The 19,157-nt window shown below is 43.4% G+C and overlaps 1 protein-coding gene across 2 annotated transcripts in view; it reads left to right on the top strand.

Annotated features, from left to right (window-relative positions):
- Positions 1–19,157, top strand: part of SUFU (SUFU negative regulator of hedgehog signaling) — a 112,780-nt gene that overhangs the window by 67,184 nt on the left and 26,439 nt on the right. For both annotated transcript variants that reach the window (XM_082266812.1, XM_082266811.1), the window contains exons 8-9: positions 95–206; positions 13,861–13,995. In XM_082266812.1, the coding sequence (XP_082122938.1) occupies positions 95–206; positions 13,861–13,995 (247 nt within the window). The remainder of the gene's footprint in view (positions 1–94; positions 207–13,860; positions 13,996–19,157) is intronic.

Genomic DNA, 19,157 nt, shown 5'->3' with positions numbered 1-19,157 from the left:
ACGCACTACTGTGTTCTAATAAACAGGCTATGATTTAACGTTTAGATTTCAATTGTGTGCCATGCACAAAATGTAATGAATTCTGTGTTTTTAGATACCGAACAAATCAGAGAGGCTTTACGAAGAGGCCTTGAAATCAACAGTAAACCTATACTACCTCCAATCAGTATGCAGCGTCAGAATGGCATGAACCATGATCGGGTGCCGTAAGTAGATTCATTTATGCCCAGATTATTTTAGAAAATAGTTCCTGTACGGTTTTCAAAAGTAGATCTTGTCCTTGTGCCCTCCACCACACAAATAAGCCTCTTAACAGACTCTGCTGATTCCTAATTACAGAGATCAACAAAGCATGTTGTAAATTAGATGATTCCAGCTTTTAGCAATGAAACTCAATTATAGACACCATTTCTAGGCTTCTGGATGCCTCCAGTACTAGTCAACTCGGCCGAATAACCCAATGAGAAGGATATTATGCAAAGGAAGGTCACACATAGTGTAACTCTGTATTTTACATTTATAAAGACAGGTACTCACAATTTTAAAAAGCAGATTAGCACACAATTAAATTGCTGCATCGGCTAGCACTCGGTGGGCGTGATGACGTCAAGAGTTAAGCCCTTGGCGCCCGAATGGAATGAAGGTGTTGAGAGAGTGTTGGAGGAAGCTGCGTAAAATTCCTCAACAGATTCCTTCACTGTCCAAAATTTCAAATGGAATCCGCAAGGTCAGTAATTGCCTCTCTGAATCAAGGGGAAAACTTGCCATCCATAGATATCCAAGATGCTTATCTGCATGTTCCCATTTACCCATCCCATCAGGGATTCCTATGCTTTGCTGTAGCAGGCAACTACTCCCAGTTTGTTATATTGCCTTTCAGAATGTCCTCTGCTTCCAGGATTTTCACAAACATCTTGGCACCTTTGCTTGCCGTTCTCAGAACTCGAGGCATCCAAGTGACAGGCTATTTAGACAACCTTTACTGAGGGATTCAACACTCAGCAAATGTCCAAAAGACGATTCAGGTGCTTTAGAATTTTGGCTGGGTGATGATTACCTTCAAAAAAAGCTTCTCTTCAGCTATCACTGTGCCTAGAATACTTTGGTATGATCCCTGGTACTTCCCAGGCAAGCGTCTTTCTTCCAGAAAGTAAGTTAGCTCATGATTGACAACTGAGATCCAAAAGAGATCCCACAGTAAGATTTGCCATGAGAGGTCTGGGTCCAATTGTAGCCTTCTTTGAGGCAGTACCTTTTGCCCAATTCTATTCAAGAACTCTGCAGCTAAACATTCTTGTCTGCATTAAAAAAAAAGCAGGCTCTTTCTCTATATCTACCCATTTTCCTATCCACTCAAACCAAGTCCTTGTCACCATTCCAGCAAGGGAAGTGGGAAGATCTTTACTACAATGGTAAACTTCGTACAAAGGACACAAGTCTGTCAGGCTAGGGAGGAATTTTCTCCCTTTTCTGGGGAGGAAACATGATTAGTCAAAGAGACCAAACTCCCTATCAACATCTTTGAATTTAGAGCTGTCAGACTATCCCTTCAGCACAGGACCCCTCTTCTAAAGGGACACCTTTTTGGATGCAGTCAGACAATACCACCACAGTGGCATATATAATTCATCAAGGGAGCACAAGGAGCCTGGCTGCCTTGAAGGTAACAAACCAGATTCTAGAATGGACAGAATATCCCTGCTCAGCAATTTCTGTAGTCCACATCCCAGGAGTGGGCAACTGGCAGACTGATTATCCCAACCGTCACTGTTTGGACCAAGGGCAATGGTCTCTACATCTAACGTTTGCAATACAAATAATTGGCAACTGTGAATGTGGACATCCTAGTCCAAAGCCCAGATACAACAAACTTCCTCTATTTGTATCCAGAACCATTTATCCTCTAGCTCTGGCCTCAGATGCTCTAGTTATCCCTTGTCTTGGTTCAGGCTAATCTATGCCTTCCCTCCACTGAACATTCTGCCTCGTCTGTTCCAAAAAATAGAGCATGAGAGGAAGGCTGTGTTTCTTTTGGCACGGAACTGGCCCAGAAGAACATGGCACACCGACATGCTCAGACTACTTCCTGACGACCCCCGACCTCATGCCAACAGGCCAGATCTGCTATCTCAAGGCCCTCTGTTCCAGCCTGCTTTTGGCTTTTGCAGGCATGGCTGTTGAAACACAGGTTTTAAAAGATAGTGGGGTTTCTGAGTCTGTGATGCCTACATTACGAAGCACAAAAAAGTTATTTTAAGGAAGATATAGTATTGTACCTGTAAATTTTGATTTGCCTGGTTTCAGCGCAGTCAGTTCATTCCCAGATAGTACTCTGTGCCTCCCAGTCTGGCCATCCTGCAAACGGGTCTAGACAAGATTCTAGCCCTTAGCGCCTCGAAACGGGCAGTTTTTGACCTTAAAGGTACTGTTCCAAGGCCTTTGACTTCACATTGCCATGTTAAAACCTTTATATAAAAATAAATACCTGCCCTCTGGTAAAAAATGAAGTGGAAATAAAGAAAATAATTAGCAGCATCTGTGCACCAAGCGTGAATAACTTGTAACCATGAAAGAAATAAAACAAGCGGTAGCATCATATAAACAGTCCAAACCTATATAACAGTCCAAATAAAGTGATATAATCAATGTAAATTTCTCATGTGCTCGAATCTTAAGTGCTCAAGTGCTCCACATAATTTAATTCTGTGATGTGACACAACACCCCATTTTGTGTTCCTCTCTACCAGAAACCATGGACCCTCAGCTTTTCAGTCTGAGAGTCAAACAGGCTTAATTTTAAATAGGACTGATGGGTCACAAGCAACGGATCACGAACTCTCCAGTAGCCTCGAAGATGTTCCAGCAATCTGACGTCGAAGAGTCTTCTAAGGGAGGATTGAGGACAAGCAGTCTTAAGGAGACCTGAATCATTGCAGTTCTGATTCACAGAATTCTATTACTGTGCTTGTTAAAATCTTTTTCTTCTATTCTCATTATCCAGCTATATATTGCTCTGTCTCTCTAGGAGCCTCACTGAACCTTCAGCCCACAGGTGACTTCAACATGAGCCAAAATGACTGCCTTTCTACTTCCTGCCTTTACTGAGCAGGTCTACGACGTCAGATTACTGGAACATCTTAGAGGCTACTGGGGAGTTCTTGATCAGTTCCTTGTGACCCATTAGTCCTATTTACTGTCTACTTCCTATGTCCTACTTCTCTTTTAACACCTGTTTATCCTGCAATTCAGATCCTTATGGTCAGGATTCCAATCATAGGATGACAACATAAAAGGAAATGCAGCAAAAAGACTGCTATATAAAAAGAAATACTCGCACTACTGTGAAATAGAAGTGAAAAAAAAAAATAAGATGGCAGCTGTGCACCAAGCATAAATCCCTTCTAAACATGAAAGATAAATATAAAAAACAGTGCTAGCATCATGTAAACATGACTATACGAAAAGTCCAAATAAAGTGATATTGATATAAAGTGTACTTGTGCTCCAATTTTCTTAATAGTTCTGAAGTGCTCCATATAAATTAATTCCGTGATGTGACACACACCCCTTTTTTGTGTCTCCCCTTACCAGAAACAATGGACCCCCAGCTTTTCAGTCTGGAAGTCAAACAGGCTTGATTTAAATAGGACTTATGGGTCACAATGAACAGATCAAGAACTCCCCAGTAGCTTCTAAGATGTTCCAGTAATCATCAAGTGCAGAACAAAGAAAAGGAGCCAATAGTGAAAGTACCGTAGGGTTGCAGTTTATTAACGCAATAAAAACATACTTACAAATGGTATTCATAAAACAGCATGTAAGCAGCAATGTGCTTCTGCGAACACCGTAACCATGCTTTCCATGGCAACCGGGAGTGACGTTACAACTCAGGAACCTGAAATTACGTCAACGCGTTTCGCCCTCCCACGGGGCTTCATCAAGGACCTGCAAAGGTACTTCACTATTGGCTGCTTCTTTGTTCTGCACTTGAGGATTACTGGAACATCTTAGAGGCTACTGGAGAGTTCTTCATCTGTTCATTGTGACCTATCTAGCCTATTTAAATCAAGCCTGTTTGACTACCAGACTGAAAAGCTGGGGGTCCATTGTTTCTGGTAAGGAGGAACACAAAAGGGGGTGTGTCACATCACGGAATGAATTTATGTGGAGTACTTCAGAACTTTTAAGAAGATTGGAGCGCAAGAGCGCTTTACATTGATTATATCACTTTATTTGTTTATATGATGCTAGCGATGTTTAGTTTTTTTTTTTCATGTTAAAACCTTTACTCTGGGTGTTTTTTTTTTCCTCTCAGGCCCCCTTTACGGTACCTAGTGCTTCCTTGGTACCTTTTTAAAACTGATTTCCAAGTTTCATTTAACAATAAAGCATTATTTAATTCACAGTTGTAGCAGCTGGGAACACTATATAAACTATGTAGCTTGAGCTACAAACAGTCTACAGCTATGCGTTCTGGCAGCAGGACAAGACCTTCCTGTCCCGCTCCTGGAACAAAACTGAGTCGCTGTTCATCCATTCAGAGGAAGCTTTGTATTCTATGAATGAATGGAAAGGTTCCTTGATTGGCTGAGGCAGAGGCAGATGGATGACTTTACAAACTCTGCTTTAGCCAATTGGAGGATGCTTTTGTGCTCATTCATAAAATACAAAGCTTCCTCTTAATGGCTGAGCTGCATTTAGCCCCAACTTGTAAAACAAAATAGTTGCGCAACCTACAAGTTATAAATATCAGTGCTAAATATTCAACAAATATATAGAAATACTGATCCCAGTGAAAAATAGTCAAATTAAGGTGCTCTTGCAAAAGTGAAGAGTGATTAACAACACTACCGGTGCTTCATATGGTGCTCTCTCCAACATAGACAGCTGCGTGCCTCTTATCAGAAAGGCTGGATCCCAAATTATAGGGATCAAACTTGCTTGTATCAATGTAAGCCAGCTGGAGTATTTCACTCCCAAAGCTCAGTGAGAAACCATTCTTCCTGGTAAGGTGTCGGCTTCACTCAAGTGGGTTGTATTTCTCAAATATCCCTGGCTCCATGGATCATCCTACTACAGATATTCTCCAGCATAGGGGGTTTAAGAAGGAGGAAACTTCATACTGCAGTTTGTAAAGTTACAATTTATTAAAAATAATCATTGCACTTACATGAAGGTAAACCTTAGTGTGTGTGTGTGTGTGTGTGTGTATGTATGTATATACTTTTTTGTTGACTATTTAGCACTGATATTTATAACATTTCTAGGTTGCACACTTAGAGTCCATTCACACTAACGCGACTTGTCAGCCTGACAAGTCGCGGTCCATTGACTGCTACAGGACCCGTTCTAATAGGAGCGACACAAGTCGCTCCGACTTAAAAAAAGGGTCCTGTACTACTTTGGGGGGACCTCGGAGCGACTTCCATAGACATTCATTATATGAAGTCCGTGCAAGTCGCGCCGAAGTCGCGGTGCATGGGACTTCACAAGTCGCCCCCGAAGTAGTACAGAGTCGTGCCGTGGTAGTGTGAATGCGGGCTTATTGTTTTATTTAGGTTTTAAAGTTGAGTATTTTGATTTTTATGAGTCGCAGCACCTTCACGTATAAATTTTAGAGTTTTAGGTGAGCCCAAAATATATATATATTTAGCCCAACTTGATTGTGTTGCAGGAGCAGTAAGGGAAGTTCTTGTTCCGCTGCCAAAGAACAGCACTGTATACTGTATGTAGCTAAGGCTACATAGTTTATGCTGTTCTCTCAGGCACTGCAACTGTTGGTGAGATAAATAGTTGGTTTTGACCAGCTTAGTCAAAACAGACTAAAGTAAATGAAACCTGGAGATCTGCCCTTTGATCCCATCGGGGGTATTTTTACCTGCAAAGTAGCCTTTTTGGTGGCTATAGTGTCTGCCAGACATCAATCTGAACTGGTGGGCCTTTCCTGTGAAGAGCCTTTCCTCATACTTCAAAATGCAAAGAATATATGTTCATGTAGTAATAAGGTTTCAAATAATACCAAAGAGGAAAGGGAAAATATCCCTTCAATGTAGCAGCCACATAATTGCCTGACAATTTCTCTAATAAGCCCTTACAAAGTGACATTTGAAATACTGTAGCAAAAAAGGAAAGGGGGGAAAAAAGAGTTTGATAGGGGGGAGAAATGGCCAGGGGTAGGGGAAGATTGGAAAGAGACCATGGACGCCACCCTTGGAGGTGCACCCTCTGGTTTATAAGCTATTTTTGAAGTGACTGTTTCTAGATCTGTTTGCCCTGCCCAAGGGGCTCCATCACCGCTGCTGACCATTCATAACACAATTGCCTCTTTCAGACATTCACACTGCTGGCTGCAGTGGGAAGCTCTGCCTAGTTCTGTTCATCACTGATTGCTAAGAGCCTGTAAAATGCTTCTGTAATAAGAGAAAAAAACATAGCCAGTCTGTGTTAGTAGTTGCCATATCCTAGTGAAGGTTCAAAAGTGCTTGTATAGTGTACAAATAAGCTTTGTGGCAAATCTGAAATGTATAGCTGTCTTTTCACTCAATCAGGTGCACGGAGTAGTGTAATGGCTCATTGTTAAGTTTGGGGTCTGGGGGACTGCCTATAGATACAGCCCGGCTTGCCCCCATCCCCGCTTACAGGATTTGATTGGCAGGAGCCAATGGCTCCTGCTTTTGCCTCTATGCATGTGAGGGGAGAGAGCAGCTATGCTGCTCTTGGGCACAGTGCTGGATCGAAAACGTAGCCAGGTATATCTTTAGGGTGGCTGCTGGGGGGAGCTGATTCTGGAAGGTTGTTTACTTTAATGCCTAAGCCCTCATGCACACTGGGCGTCAGAAAAAAACGAGCTGCAGAGCCACTTCTAATGCCAGGAAAAAGCAGCTGTAAAAACTTGGTTTTAGTTGCTTTTTCCATTTGCGTTATTGCACGTTTGGCCACGTCGCTTTTAGCAGCGTTTTTTCTGCCTCCATTCAAAATCAATGGTTCCCTAATAATCCCTAATAGGCTCCCCAAATAGGGAGTCTATTGATTTGAATGGAAGGCGCACCGCAAGTCGGATCACGATGATCCAACTTTCGGTGCGCTGTGAGAATCTTGAGGGGGAACTCCACGCCAAAATGGGGAAATAAACAGTGTGGGGTTCTTGAATGGAGGAAAAAAACGTATAACGTGGCTTAACGCACGTGAAGCCACGTTATTCAGCCTTTAGCAGTGCCAGACGTTTTTACAGCTTGACGCTGCAGCTCCAGAACACACTGGTCCTGGTTTTTTTTTTTTTTTGGAGCTGTAAAATGCCTATGCCACTTCGAGCTCCTAAAAGCTCTGTGTGCATGAGTCCATAGAATAACATGGATGGGCGTTCTGCAGCTGCAAAAAAACGTCTGACGCTGCTAACAGCAGCTCAAAAAACGTCCAGTGTGCATGGGGGCTAAAGATAAAATAAACCTTAAAGTGTTTGTAAAAAAAATAGACCTGTATTGGGCTATCTACAGCACGTGCTAAAATATCAATTAAATGTGCAAAATACTGTGCAAACAATATAAAAATATATATATATATGATCCCAATGCTTGATTGATATTGTGCGAATAATTGAATAAATATATAAAATAAATGATGTGAATCAATATTGTGACATGAATTGCATATAACAAATAAATATATATATTTAAAAGTTCATCCAATAAGAGACAAGAGACACCCAATTTAGATGAACTTTTAAATATATATATTTGTTATATGCAATTCATGTCACAATATTGATTCACATGTCACATCATTTATTTATTTTATATATTTAATCAAGCATTGGGATTATATATATATAATATAATATATTTTATATATTTTTATATTATTTGCACAGTATTTTGCACATTTAATTGATATTTTAGCACTCGCTGTAGATAGCCCAATACAGGTCTATTTTTTTCTCACATTTTTTACTGCTGCTGTTGCTTTTTATTATCTTTTTATATTTACTATTTAGTTTATTTAAACACCAGGCACGGGAAGTACACTTCCTTTAAGTGTTCCTTCACATCCCTAAAGTGTTTGTTACCCAAAAATAAAAGACATCCTGTTACCCTATAGCAGCAGATTAAACGGCACAGTGCTTGTGCTGTCCAATCTGCCCCTCTCTAAACTGTAAAAAAAAAAAAAAAAAAAAAAACTGGCTGATCCTGCCACTTCCTGTGTCCCCCTCTGTACCCTGACCACGATGGTCATGGCTTCGGGGCCCTGATTACCATGGTCCACCTGCGTGCCTCCGTCATCCACAGCTTTCCTGTTCTCTTCACCCCCTCCCTCTCTGCCTGTGAGCTTGGTGTCTGTGTGCCCCCCCCATCGCTTTTAGTAGAGATCAAAATATTAACAATTGTCACTGCCAGCCCCTCTATTATATCAAGGCATACCACACTATAAGTCAGTGCTGGAGCTTGCATTTCTAAATCTCAGGACTACAGTGTACCCAGTGACCACACGTCCAGGGCAGTATACCCCATCGGGTGGAGTCCAACCCCTGAAGGCCCTGTGGGGCATACCTACTGTGATGGGTGAAGATTGGGCCTTGGAGCCAAGTTGGTGGGTGCCTCTGGGTGTAAGTGGAGAAATGTGGAAATTCCCCTTGACAGTGTTTTTTCCTGTTTTTGGTACTTTTTGGGTAGATTTTAATTAAGTGGCAATGGTGTCAGCTCAAAAGGGGTGGTCCGGCACCACAACTGCGTGATTACATTATTGTGCAAGCCTGTTCATGCATGGGCTGAGCACAGCATGTGCATTTTAGCTACCTGAGCCTACCCTGTGAGGGGAGATTTTATCGTACTGCTCTAGAAGTAAACCAAGTTTAGCTTGTAACCGCAGCCTTGCCACTTATCATAACACAGACACTTGTCAGCTACTGGGAGACACTACCTCATAGTGTTTTGTGCTTAGGCTGACACTCCTCTCAATTGAGTGACTATTTCCCTCAGGGCTCACAGGCCTTTTAACCCTTAGCAAGCCATGGCCGTGTTGTGGATAGGGAGGACTTCTTGAATCCCTGCCCTTATCTGGTATTTCCACTGTTTCATGGGAACACTTTTTTTTTAGTTTTTTTTTTTTTTTCAAGGGAGGAATTGTCTGCAGGTAAATCTGGACTGTGTGATCAGCTCTCCGTTGTTCTCAATACCTTGAAACACCTGGGATGAAAACATAGGCAATCCCCTTGTCCCTCCTCTCCTTTTGAGGAAGGAGGAGGTGTAAGTGTAAATTCTTTAAGAAAAAAATGGAAGCTGTGAAAGCTATGGAATTCTCAATGGACAAGTCCTCTCATCAGGAATCTTGGGGTCCAGGGCTGTTTCAGTCATAGAAGACCACGGTGGGCTTTCTGGCAGATGTGGTACATGCTAGTCTACTGGATCTGGAATCCTTTTTCCTCTAAAGTAACTGTTTTTGTTACCTGATAATATCATCGTACATGTTCCTGGAAAAGGCTCAGAAGTAGCTGGTGCTGCAGTTACAGCTAACTACGTCGAGACCTGAAACCTCATAAGCCAATGTATATATTTGCCAGTACACCAGGGATCACCAAATGTCATTCAAGAAGTTTTTTTATTTAGGAGTGATCATATCACAAAAGATAAAGTGCAACGTTTCATAGCCTTGCAGGAACCCTTCGTCAGGCATGTGATGTGGTCATCACGTGCCTGACTATGGGGCCCTGCGCAGCTCCAACCGTTGTACTTTATCTTTTGTGATCTGATCATTATTCAATATGCACAGTTTTGGAGCTGCACAGGACCGCTTCGTCTGGCATGTGATGATCACATCACATTTGTTGTGATAATTCTTTATTAAAACGGACTACATTTGGTGATCCGTCGTGTGCTGGCAAATATGTACATTGGGTTTTGTTACCTGGCAACTGCCCAAAGTTCTTTCCAGTGCCCCCTCACAAGAGGAAATGTGTATCAATTGGGCTTACTGGATAAGGTCTTTCATCACCAAAGCATTTTGCTCACCAGAAATTCTACAAAAAATTGGGTCATCCAGCTTTTGATCTGGCAATTTCATACATAAGACCTCCGTGGATGAGATCCTCTTTAAAGATGCCACGGATAAAAGGTTCAAGGCATCCTTCTGCTACGCCTTTACACTTACCTGGGCCCTCATTGGATCCAGTGCTATGCACGTCTGCAGCTCTTCTCTCCCCTCACTTCCTGGTCTCTCAGGTTTTGTTGAGGCAGCGGGAACTATTGGCTTCTTCTGCTGTCAATCAAAGCCGGGGGGGGGGGGGGGGGGGCAGAGCTCTGTTTGTGTCAATAGATGCAGACAGGGAGGCTTGGGAGAAAGCCTGCACAAGTGCCCCCATAGGAAGCCGCTTCCTATGGGGGCCTTTAGGGGCTGAGAGGAGCCACAAGAAGCGACAGGACTTGAGAAGAGGTTCTGGACAACTCTGTGCAATTCCATGTGTATGGGCCTTTGCGGCTACCTGGACTCGTGAAGGGTTAGATCACTGGGTCTGCAGAAAGGTGTCAACAGCTTTCATCGTTCACACTTTATGCACTCAAGAGATTCTCCCAATCCACAAAAATAAAACAAAATGTATTTGCGGTTCTGGAAATATTATGAGTCTTTGCCCATGTGCAGGAGAGGAGATGTTTCCGCTTTCATTCCAACCTGTTCACAGTTCCCTATTCTGGACCTTAAGGGTCTCAACAAGCTCCTGAAAATACAAAAATCCATGATAGAGTCCACCCAGTTGGGGATTACTTTGCTTCATCAAGTGGATATTGCTAGCGTCAATGGATATCAAGGATGCATACCTATACTTGGCAATTTTCGGGCCCCATCAGTGGTTTGTTGTTCACAGTGGAAGATTGCCACTATCAATTTGACGTCATTCTTTGGCCTGTCCATGGCCCCAGTGCGTTTCCAAGGTGTTGGCTTCAGTTCTGGGATTTTTGTGTTCTTGCGGTATGTTCATTGTGCGGTTCCTGAACAACTTGCCTCTAAGGAAGCTTTTGGTTTAAAGACTAATGTCCAGTGTCCAGCAGAAAGTTCTACAGAGGTTCAGATGGGTACTGGACTTTCAGAAACCAGCCTTTGTACACCTGGAATACTTTGGCTGTCTCTTCGATTCCAGGTTGAAGGTACTGCTCTTGCAGGAGAAATGCCTGTCTCTTCGATCCCGGTCTGAGTGTGAAGCCTTTGGAATTTCCCTCTGTTCAAGCCTGCGTGATGGGGGTGGTTCATTCCAGAGCACTTCAGTTCAGTATTCTCTTGGTTTGGGGCAACGTCATGAGTCCTTGGATCTGTCAATGTATCGGACTCCCCAGACCAGATTGGCTCTGGAACAGTGTATATGCGTGTAAATGTGGATACTCGTAAACCCTTCCTTTCCAAAAATCGGAAGGTACGAACAAAGGATGCCAACTTGGGTTGATGAGGTGTTCTGGAGAACCCTTCAGTCTAGGGAACATGGTCATCAGAGGTGCTGAAGTTGCCTGTCAACATCCTGTAACTTGGGGTAATTCAGCTAGCTTTCTTGCACAGCTCTATCCGCCTTCTGGGTCCCTCTGTCAGGGTAATTGGCAAGTGGACTTCAGCTGTCAGCAGTTGAAAATGGGAGAGTGGGCCCTTCACCCAGAAGTGTTTCCAGAGACTTGTCTGGACAGGTTTGTGTCCCCCCCCCACCCCCCCCCCCCCCCCCCCAACAAGGGATCCTAGTGTTTTGTGGCGGCTGCCCTATTGACTCATTAGGGATCAGTTTTATGATTTATGCCTTCCCTCCCCTGAAGCTTCTTGCTCGCCTGTTGTGCAGGATACAAGTGGAGGGGATCCAAGTGATTCTAATCCCACATACTTGCCCAAGAACGTGGTATGCAGACATTGTAAATCGATTGGTAGACAAACTATGGCCTCTTCTGATTCAACCAGTTTTGCAGTCGCAGGTTTGATCTTCCATCCTGCTCTTTGGTCGCTAGCTTTAACAGCATGGCTGTTGAAGCCCAAGTTTTGAGAGATAGGGGAGTTGGTGACTCTGTAATCCATACTCTTAACCAGTTAAGCCCCGGAAGATTTTACCCTCTTCCTGACCAGGGCCTATTTTGCGATTCGGCACTGCGTGACTTTAACGGACAATTGCGCGGTCGTGCGACGCTGTACTCAAATTAAATTGACATTTTTTTTCCCCACAAACGGAGCTTTCTTTTGGTGGTATTTGATCACCTGTGCGTTTTTTTTTTTTTGCGGTAATGCGACATTGCGGCGGACAGGTGGGACCCTTGACTGACATTTTTGACACTTTTGGGGATACCAGTGACATTACTACAGTAATCAGTGCTATACATATTCACTGTTACTGTAAAAATGACACTGGGAGGGAAGGGGTTAACTTTTATTGGAGAGGGAGGGGTTAAGTGTCCCTAGGGGCGTGTTTCTTACTGTGATTGGATGTGGCTTTGTGTGTAACAGTACAGATCAACGGTCCTACATAGCAGGACCGAGTGATCAGTGCTTTTACACAGGGGAGAGTGACAGGCGGCTTTGTTTACACTAACCGCCTGCCTTTCTCCCTCTCCACCCGACGATCGCGAGTGACCGGCGGACATCGGGTCCGCCGGTCACACGCGCCGGCTTCTTTGGGTACGAGCAGGGGCTGGAGCGCGCCCCCTAATCGCTCCCAGGCTAGAGACGTACCAGTACGCCACTTTGCCTGGGAGGGGCTGACCGCCGCCGTATATAGTCGGGCGGCCTTCGGCAAGTGGTTAAGGGCTCATTCACGTGTGTGCTGAGGCCATTTGTTTGGGACTTTAGCCGCCAAGTGCTGCGTGTAAATGGCCCATTTAAGTGTATAGGGACGCAGCAGCTGTATAGACACGTTCGCTCGTCCCAATATGACAATTGAGTGGCATTGTCTAAATGCACACAGTCTGCAGTTGCGGTAGCTCACAGGCACCAGCACACCTGTCAAATTGGGACGAGCGGCTTTGTCCATGCAGCCACTGCATCCCCACACACTTAAAGTGGTAGTAAATGCTTTTTTACCAATTAAACCTACAGGTAAGCCTATAATAAGGCTTACCTGTAGGTACTGTGAATATCTCCTAAACTTGTTTAGGAGATATTTAGAGTACATGCAGCCAGTGACGTCACCGGCGCAGGCGCTTTGAAGGCCTGGCTTACTGTGCCGGACCTTCAGAGCCCATACCGTAAACAGTAGCCGGGGGACGCAAAACCGGAAGGAAGAATCTTAAACTGCAGTTTACTACTGCTTTAAATCGGCTTCCTGCGTGCAGCACCTAGAAGCTTAAGCTGCATTTACACATGGCCTTTTCATAGTCTATGTGAATAAGACATAAAGCATTAAAGCAGACCTCCACAAAAGTGTATCATCACACATGGAAGGCTTACCAGGTAGATGTTTATGCACCTACAGACACCACTTTGGGAGAAAGGTCTTACAGACAGCATTGAGTGGGGTTCCTGCCTGTTCTGTACCCATGTTTGGGCTTGTTTTGGCCTGGTTACTGTTGCAAGTTCACAGGTTTTTCTATGTATATTGGCCATAGTTATGTGTATGATTTGTAAATTAGCAGGGACATTGTATTGTAAGCTCAGCTGGGGCAGGTAGCGGGTACCAATTTCTCTGTAAATGTTTGTGCTGTATAAATTAACTATTTATAATAATTGCACACAGTGGCAGCTATTGATCCTTTTAGATGATTAGGTAGATGAATCTTAAATGACCTAGTCTGCCTGTGCATGGGCTCAATAGCTTTCCTTCTTGGGTTTTATTACCTTATGATACCTGATATAGTACTAAATAATACTTTAGCAAGCTTTAAATGTGTCCTTTCTGCTCTTTATTTTTTTAAGGAGTCGCAAAGACAGTTTAGAAAGTGAAAGTTCCTCAGCCATAATTCCTCATGAGTTAGTACGTACACGACAACTGGAAAGCGTCCATCTCAAGTTTAACCAGGAGTCTGGCGCACTCATTCCACTTTGTTTAAGGTAAGCATGTATGACAAATGGGCAAAAATAAGCTCATCCTATAATTAACAAGAATTAAAGTGGCATTCAAGTCAAATCCCAGCTATACCTATACCTGCTACCATCACCATTCTCAGCCTATTCGAACTACCTTATAAAAGGAAAGATGTCTATACTCAACTATTCTGAGGGTGCTCCAGCACCTGATCTGCCCCCAGCACTGGCTTTACAGTAGAGAAAGGACAGCAGATGCCCAATAGTAAACCTATGGGTGATATCATCTAGGCTCTGCAGCCATTGTTGGTGATCTGTCCTCTTCACTGAAGCTGGCTGCTGGAGAGATCATGTAGCTGTACCTGGGCACATTGAGAAGAAGTATAGGCTTCTTTCCTTTACAAGGTGGATAGAATATGCTTAGAATGGCTGTGGAAGAATGTTTAGGTATAGTTACGAGTTGTTGTGTGTTTTTTTTTTTTTTTTTTTTTTTTTTTGGAAAATTATTTTTATTGATTTTATGTTTAGGTAAAGTTACGATTTGACTGGAATTATACTTTAGGAATGATGGTGGGAGCATATTTAGAAAGCAGTGAATGTGACAGTCACCAAACCTTTACTATAGGTAATATTTCCTGGTGCATGTGTTCTGTTTTACAGGGAATGGAGTCACTTGCAGTGAATGTTTGGTCAACTTTTGTGTATGCAAGTCTTGAGGAGGCAAATTTACATTCTCTTCTGAATGGTTGGGATGGCGCTGGAGCAGCGTAATGCATTGCCGTGGTGCTTGCTGTCACGCAATAGCAACTGACATCGTGCGTCCTGGCCCTAGACCACCAGAGAATGCCATAGTGCTGGCAGTTGGCTCGTGTTGACCATTGCATCCATGTTGAGCCAGGGCAGATTGGGTCCAGTGTTCACAGCATCCCGTGGGAACCCATACTGCAACCTTGTTGAGATGCACTGCTCTATAGAGATGTCTGGGCTTGCAGGTCCTACTATCAGCATACAGAGGTAGAAGAGAATGAACCCAATGTAGAATTAAACACTGTGCATTGGTCCGTAACTGCTAAGTATACAAACTGGGGGCCATTTATAAAACTAGTGCAGCCTTAAAGCACCTCTCAAGGATATGTTTCCACAATAGGACCGACGTCAACACAAGGGAGTAAACGGCACCTACAATCTCGGGCTCCATCATTCCTCTGGATTCGCGGAGGGGAAACTTTTAGTGAAATATAATTGACTCACAAGGTCAATAAAAGGGTGGGTTAGAGTTAGAAGGGAACCAGGAATGGCTCTTTTAAAAACTAGGTTCTGCGGTTTTACTGAAAACGTGGCGCTTCGTCATTTGATTTAGAGCTCTTTCACACAGATGTGGAAAAGGCCATTATTTTACCACTTCCTGACTGCTTTTTAAATGCCACTCAAAATTGTTAAAATGCAGAGCAGATGGAGATGTTCACACTGCAGCGTTATCATTGCCTACAGAGTTTGGCAGGCGTTGATGCTTCACAACTGCCTTCGTTAACTTCTATTTAAAATCCCCACAAGCGCGCCATAAATGCACTGTGAACGCACCTATGGCGTTTACATTGCGCTGTAGATGCTGTTGCAACACTTTAAAAGTGATAATTTCAAATTTTAGCCTTGTCAAACTTCACATAGTGTGTTTGAGGTGTGTTGTCTGATGCGACATGAACGCCTATGCAACACAATCATAACGCTCATTAACACTTTAGGTGTGTTCTAGCGTGTCAGGGGTTCTGTATAATTCAATGCATGTGTGAGAGAGCCCTGAAATAACATATAAATTAAAAAAAATAGTGTTCATATGATTTCTCATTTTAGTTTGTTTGGAGCTAAAGGGACTCTGCTAGTCACAGTCAGTTTTTTTTTTTTTTTAATTAAAATAACAAACATGTTCTATTTATCTGCTCTGTGCAATGGTTTTGCACAGAGCATCCCCGAACCTCCCCTTCTGGGCTTCTCCGCCAATGCCCTGACTCCTCCTCTTCTCTGTGTACTCCCTAGTAAGCCACTTGCTTTTGAAGCGCATGCTTGCTCCTGAGCTGTGTGTAGACACACGCAGTGTGGCTCGGTCCCGTCCGCAGTCCCTCCTTTGGTCATTTGATGGGCGGCAGCAGCTGAAGTCATTGGCTTCTGCTGCTGAGTCTCTGTGAGAAGAGAGAGAGAGAGAGGGGAAGGAAGATTGCACATGGGCACATCGCTGGATCCCTGATGGGCTCAGGTAAGGCTCAGTTCACACTGCTGCGACATGGGATCCAACTTGTTAGACCCCAAGTCGCATGAGATGTCAACATCATTGTTTCCCTACGAGGGCAGTCTTAACTGATACTAAACAAGTTGTTCCGACTTTAGAAAAGGTTCCTGCACTATTTTGGTCTGACTTGGGTGCGATTTCATCCCTTGCACAAGCACCTAAATAGCATCCAATTTGGAAGGAAGTCGCACTACTTTGCCATCGCAGCATATTTTGTACATAAACCAAAAGCAAACATTTTGAGGAAAATGGTTTCCCTTACCTTCTGGTTATAAAACATATAAAAAAAATGCAGTGACTATACAAGCTTGGAATAAGCTTGCAGATAGACTTAACACACTCCTGCATGGTTCTTCTAAGTCACTGGCTCCTTTGGTAATAAAGTAGAGGATTGGGATATTAACCCTAGCTCTTGAACCTTTATACCCACTTGAGCGCCAGCAGGTTTACCCTCTTCCTGACCAGGCCATTTTTAGCGATACGGCACTGCGTTAATTTACCTGACAATTGCGACGCTGTACCCAAATAAAATGTGTGTTCTTCTTTTTTTTTTTTTTTTTCTCCCCCCCTCACAAATAGTGGTATTTGATCAGATCTGTGGTTTTTATTTTTTGCACTTTAAACAAAAAAAAAACCCCATCTCTGCTATAGAACCCCACTCTGCCAAAAACCCACTTTTAAACCCCACTCTGCTATAAAACCTATCCAATAAAAAAAAAATGGGGAAAAAAGTCTAATTTCATCATCAATTTAGGCTAATATGTATTTTGCTACATATTTTTGGTAAAAAAAATACAACTAAGCGTATATTGATTGGTTTGCCCAAAAGTTATGGTGTCTACAAACTATAGGATTGATTTATGGAATTTTTATTTAATTTTTACTAGTAATGGCAGTAATTAGCGAATTATTATAGCAGGACTGCGACATTGTGGCGGACAAATCAGACACTGACACTTTTTGGGGACCAGTGCCACGAATACCGTGATCAGTATTAAAAATATGCATGATCACTGTACTGATGACGCTGGCTGGGAAAGGGTTAACATCAGGGGCGATCAAAGGGTTACCTGTGTGCCTAACCTGTGCTTGTGTACACTGTGAGATGCTTGTTCTAGAGGAAGGCAGAGATCCGTGTTCATGCTTTGCAGGAACACAGGGTCACAACCTTCCCTTACCTTCTCACAGAACTGAGATCTGGCTTGTCCTGAATGATCGGGGTGTCCCCCGGACCCACTAATTGGCTCTCGCTGTAAACCGGAAGTGCAGGCCTGCCCAGGAGAAGAAGCCCCCTTGCCGCCGTTTATATACAGAATACAGACAAGCATTTAAAACCAGACTGTAATGCCCTATTTTTGTCCTGATAGGTTTACTTTTATAAGTGTCTCTTCTTGAAGACCTCATCTCGCCTCCATGCATCATCTTCTCGCCAATTTGCTTTAACTGTAACTTTACTACTTCAGCTTTATCTCTGATCAAAAATAACCTCCTTTTGAAATTGTAACTTTTCATTTTTTTTTTTTGTATTCCTTGTAAAGTTATTGTTAGTATACTTGTCTTAATCATACAGGGCAAAGGCTGGAATATCATATAGCCTGGGTTATAGGCTGCTACCTTCAGGTGATTGAATGCTGGCAAAGCCTTTGGAGAATCTCCCCTTGGGCGTATACCTATAAACCTATCCCTCTCCATTTATTTTTTTTGCTTGTGTACTGTAGGTCAGGGGTCCCAAACCCAGTGCCGGTCCGTGGCCTGTTGATGACCGAGCCACACAGCAGCAGGAAGTGAGTGGCAATCTCGGATCTGCATAGGGCTATCTCAGACCGTGGCTGCTACTCAGTTCCTGCTGTGAGTCCATGCCTATATGTCGTCTAGCGCCTCACTCGCCTGCCTGACGATGTCCTCCAATCAGCAGTGCAGAAGGAGCTGCAGATTGTAATGGAGAGCTCCTCCTACCCCCTGCTCTGCTGATTGGATGACCTAGTCAGTTGGATGGGGGTGCTGGGAAAGGACACACAGACTGATCACAGCCTGGAGTCCTGTGCAGGAGATGCAGAGCAGATTTAAAGAGCAGTCCCCGTTACATTAATGTAAAGGGGGGCTGTGATGTGAAGGGGAACGGAGGACACCGTGGGACTGCTTTAAAGGGGGAATGTGGGGGTTGTGGTGTGAAGATGGCTAAGGATAGACTGTGTGAATATCCCATCCCCCATGCTGCCATTAAACCGGTCCCTGGTGCAAAAAAGGTTGAGGACCGTTGCTGTAGGTGATGGACCTCTTCTCCCTTATCGAGAAGTTTCTTTGCTTAATTCATATAAGTTCATATTTACTGCAAATTCTTTAATGAATGAATCAACCTCTTCACCACCTTCCATTTCAACAATAGAAACCGTACATCTGGATTAGTGCAACCTTAGTAAAACCTTGTGAAACAGATTATCACAATGACCGAAACCAGGCGCAAGGGAATTGCAGTGGAAAATTTCATACACCTGATGATATGGATTCACGCAGTATGCTTGACAGTGTAATTATGCTTACTTCTGCTGTGCGCAAAAGCCTCCGAATAGTCACACTTGATTTTTGCCAAACCCCAATGAGTACGAAGACATTTCCCATTCATGAACAATGGAATGGGCAGTTTATGATTCTTGCTGAGCTATATCCAGCGAGAGAATAATTCACTAAAAAGTAGACTGTTTCAGTAGTAGATCTATCGGTTTGTCCTAAACCAAAGTTTCTCTTTCTTTCGTTGACAGACACAGCTCTATATCTTCTTGACCCTTGGGTTTATGCCGCCCCCTACAGGAGTAGGACACTAGGCAGAAAAAAGTTAGACTACGCCTATAGGGCAGTCCCAGGGGTATACTCCCACATCCTGCTATAGGTCTTCAGTTTTTTTTTT

Source organism: Pelophylax lessonae (assembly GCF_965119305.1).
Source record: "Pelophylax lessonae genome assembly, chromosome: 9".
Classification (NCBI taxonomy): Eukaryota; Metazoa; Chordata; class Amphibia; order Anura; family Ranidae; genus Pelophylax; species Pelophylax lessonae.
This window is presented reverse-complemented; position numbering and strand designations above follow the sequence as displayed.